The 4,306-nt window shown below is 34.7% G+C and overlaps 1 protein-coding gene across 1 annotated transcript; it reads left to right on the top strand.

The window, feature by feature from the left end:
- Positions 1–1,455: 1,455 nt before the first annotated feature.
- On the top strand, positions 1,456–4,075 carry LOC143574559 (uncharacterized). Its single transcript, XM_077059152.1, has 5 exons — positions 1,456–1,563; positions 1,646–1,805; positions 2,049–2,254; positions 2,344–2,431; positions 3,282–4,075. Exons 1-5 carry the CDS (start codon positions 1,555–1,557, stop codon positions 3,962–3,964), a joined length of 1,146 nt encoding a protein of 381 aa, XP_076915267.1. The 5' UTR covers positions 1,456–1,554; the 3' UTR covers positions 3,965–4,075.
- The last annotated feature ends 231 nt before the right edge of the window (positions 4,076–4,306 follow it).

The following is a 4,306-nucleotide window of genomic DNA, read 5'->3' as shown; positions in this document are numbered from 1 at the left end:
CGCTTATCCAAAGAGATAAGTGTATGCCTTATGTGGATAATGTGAAATGTATGAACGATTGCTTGATGGTACGTGAACGATCTTCGGATATTGCACGTACTGTCAGGTTGTAACGCTATGTATAAGGTAAGTATGTTATGTATGTTTATGTGTATGAACTTAATATAGATAATAGAAGAAAGAAATGATAATGTATGGTTGTATGGTTACGAAAAGGGTACCGAGCCCTAATAATACTCGAGGTACGATGTATGGTTGTATGGTAACGAAGAGGGAATCGAACCCTACTAATATTCGAGAACTAGGGAACCGAACCCTACTAATATTCGAGGAAAGAGGGTACCGAGCCCTAATAATACTCGAGGAAAGAGGGTACCGAGCCCTAATAATACTCGAGGAAAGAGGGTACCGAGCCCTAATAATACTCGAGGAAAGAGGGTACCGAGCCCTAATAATACTCGAGGTATGATGTATGGTTGTATGGTAACGAAGAGGGAATCGAACCCTACTAATATTCGAGAACTAGGGAACCGAACCCTACTAATATTCGAGGAAAGAGGGTACCGAGCCCTAATAATACTCGAGGAAAGAGGGTACCGAGCCCTAATAATACTCGAGGAAAGAGGGTACCGAGCCCTAATAATACTCGAGGAAAGAGGGTACCGAGCCCTAATAATACTCGAGGAAAGAGGGTACCGAGCCCTAATAATACTCGAGGAATGTAGGGCGTAATGCTCTTTATAACATAAGATATGAAAGTAAGTTAATACATAAGAAAGTAAGAAAGTATGAAAGTAAGAAAGTACGAATGTAAGAAAGTATGAAAGTATAAAAGTGTGAATGAAAGAATATAATGTTATGTGAATGGTATGATTATGTGATTATCTAGAACTCACTCAGCGTAGCTGACTTTTAGTATGCACGCAGGTGAGCTGATTATAGAGTTAGCATGAGGATGACACACGGCATGGATTGAACGGCTGGCATCTGAAGAAAGAAGTAAAGATGTTTTAAATATAAAGTTTTGTGTTATGGTATCAAAGAAAAGATTTAATGTTTTGTAACAAATGATTGATGTTTTATATTCCGCGAAAAGTTTTAATAAACTCTGATTTGAAGAACTGTGTTTATGAGTAAATCCGACGCTAAAGTAGGGCTACCGGGTTCGGGGCCTTACAAAACGGAACCGAACTGGTTCCTACGAAAAACGGGTAGGAACCGGTTCGGTTCCGATTCGGTTCCACCTCCAGGAACCGGTTTTGTTGTCCACCTCTACAGTGATATACTATATATACAAAAGTTTAAACCACTAGGCATGTTTCATACCTTTTATATTATTTAGGGAATCTAAATTGAGTGGTTATAATATCATATTATATGTGTTATGTGTATGGGATAAAACTTTCACAAGGTGACAAGTTGGGTGAGGATAGAACTCCCACAACCCACATCCAATTCCCCTATATATAAATGTCTACATTTGCCTAAAATCCCTAAAGTTTTTAGTTCCAATTTTCTCTACCCCCAAAAATTATTATCAAGAATTCAACTCAAATGGGTGAGGTGAGTTTCCATCCATCCACTCCATTCCCTTTGTTTTCAGTCTTTTCTTATTATTTTTTTAAATATTTACTTGCTTCCACAGAAAGACGTCGACGCAAAAAAAGAAGGCGACGAAAAGAAGATCGTTGATGCTGATAACACGAAGAAAGTTGACGAGGGGCCGATCATTATTATCCTTAAGCTTGACTTGCATTGTGCTGGATGCGCCAAAAAGATCAAGAAATCCGTACAATATATTGAAGGTAGTAAACATGGATCAAACTTAATTGTAATATTGAGCATTAATCATTACATGGGCGGATCTAGCATAGGCTAAGGGGTAATATTGAAGTATATTTTTAATGCATTTTTTTTTTCTTTTCGTTTTATGTATCGGATGCCTTGAAAAAATTCTTTTAGACCACGCTACGTATCATTTAACTTTCTTCTAGATCCGCCACTGAATTCTACATGTATATAACCATCACGTTTATTTATATATTTAGGTGTGAAAACTGTAAAAGCCGATTCTGTCAACAACAAGCTAACTATAACCGGGAAAGTAGATCCGGTTCGTATCAAGGAGCGAGTCGAGTTCAAGACGAAGAAGAAGGTCGAAATTATATCTCCAAAACCCAAAAAGGAAGATGAAGGTGTGAAAAAAGACGATGAGAAGCCACCGGAGGCAAAATCTAATGATAAACCTAAAGAGGTACCATGCATTAGTTACTTAGCTCATTTTTTCCTACATTTTTTATGATATTTTATTTAATTTTATTTATTTCCATGGTGATTATTTAGCCTCAGTCGACTACTGTTGTGTTGAAGATTCCATTACATTGTGATGGCTGCGCACAGAAAATTAAACGAATCATCTCAAAGATTGATGGTGAGTTGATTACGAAATTCTCATAAAATTATTAAATAATTATTAGTTTATATAATTTTAAAAAGAATTACATTAAAAGTACATCATCAAGGCTAAAGGTACAAAATTTTGATTTAGACGGATGAATACGTCCAATATGTTACTAACGACTCAAACCTCTCCATATATTCTTGTTTAATAATTTAATATTTATTTCGTTTAATCAAATTAAAATAAACTCTGAATTACTAAAAGTTATTTCATGATGTATTAGGTAGCTAGTATACTTATCTAAAAATACCAAAACATTTTTATCATATCAATTCATATGAGTATTTATGGATGGTATTCTTTATTTTAAGAGGTTTAACAGTATTGGCGTAGCCAAAATTATTTTCCTTTGGGTTTAGAAATTTTTAAGAGATAGACAACCGATTGTCTAACATTCGGGTTTTTCTGTCTAGTTCGGGTAGTCACATAATAAAAATTAGTTAAAAATAGCGAAAATCAAATTTAAATGCCAAAGATTGATGTTATGAGCTTAACAATTAATTATTTTTTAATAATTAAAAAAAATTATTATTTTTAATTGAAATGTGGGTTAAGATTTGCTGTTATGGTTATTAAGGGTTCGGTGTAAAGGTTTCTACGGGTTCAATGTCGAAATTTCTATGGTTACGATGTCAAAATTCACGAATATATAACACTATTTTTTTAAAAAAAAATTTACGAGTTCAGCCGAACCCGTTCCCCTTTACCTGACTATTGCCCCTAAAGTTCGAAGTTTTAAACAACAAAGTATAAAGATTATTGATTTTACACAGTAGTGGTTATTTGCTTTAATGTTGTCTGTTTTGTTTATTGTGGACAGGGGTAGAAATGGTAAAACCAGATGCCAGCAAGAACTTGGTCACGGTGAAAGGAACCATGAATGTGAAAGAACTTATACCGTATTTAAAAGACAAACTGAAGCGAAATGTCGATATTGTCCCTCCAAAAGAAGAAGACAAGGGTAAAAAGGAAGAGCCCAAGGATGGCGAGAAAGCCATTGCAAAGAAGGTTGAAGAAGGCGACGGTAAAAGTAAGAAAGACGGCGACAACAACGATGATGATAAAAAGAAAAACGATATAGAAAAATTCGTAGATAGCAGTGGAGGAGAAGAGAAAAAGAAAAATAACAAGGCAAAGGTCGCAACTATTGAGAGTGACAAAAAGAAGTCAAATGATGAGGAAAAAACAGACGGCGCTGATGGTGGTGGTGGTACAAACGAGGAAAAAAATTCGGATATGATAAATAAATTTGAATATTACAGACATAACCCTTATATATACACAATGCCCGTGTATAATCAGAGTTATTATAATCAAGATTATGGTGCCTTGGGGTTTTCAAATCACGGGTACGGAAATGAAGGTTATGCTAATCATGGGTATGTAATGGAATATCCGCGTCGACCTCTGCCTCCTCCATCACCGATGTCTCTTCATGATCGCAGTGCTTCAAATGCTGACTTATTCAGTGTGGAAAACCCTAATGCGTGTTCAATCATGTGATATATGGTGTGATCGACAAATTATATCAAGGTATTAGGGGATAATAAGCATGTAATGCAACAAAGTATGTAGATCATGAGTATGATATGAATTGTATATATATTATGCGTATTATTAAGCGAATTTTGTAATTTTTTGTCAAATACAATAATTGTTATGGAACTAGCTTTAAGTAATGGTCGGTAACAGAATAAATGAGTAAAATGATTTAAATACTCATGTAACAGAAAGTTAACTATAGAATTATAAATAAATAAATCAAGAACACCGTAGTTCATGTACAAAATGATTTTAACATGAGATCGTAAGAAACAATGCTAATCTATAAAAAATGAGTGCATA

Source organism: Bidens hawaiensis, unplaced genomic scaffold (assembly GCF_021521415.1).
Source record: "Bidens hawaiensis isolate Kalapana, Puna unplaced genomic scaffold, B.hawaiensis_p1.1 tig00001412_1, whole genome shotgun sequence".
In the NCBI taxonomy this organism is placed as follows: domain Eukaryota; kingdom Viridiplantae; phylum Streptophyta; class Magnoliopsida; order Asterales; family Asteraceae; genus Bidens; species Bidens hawaiensis.
This window is presented reverse-complemented; position numbering and strand designations above follow the sequence as displayed.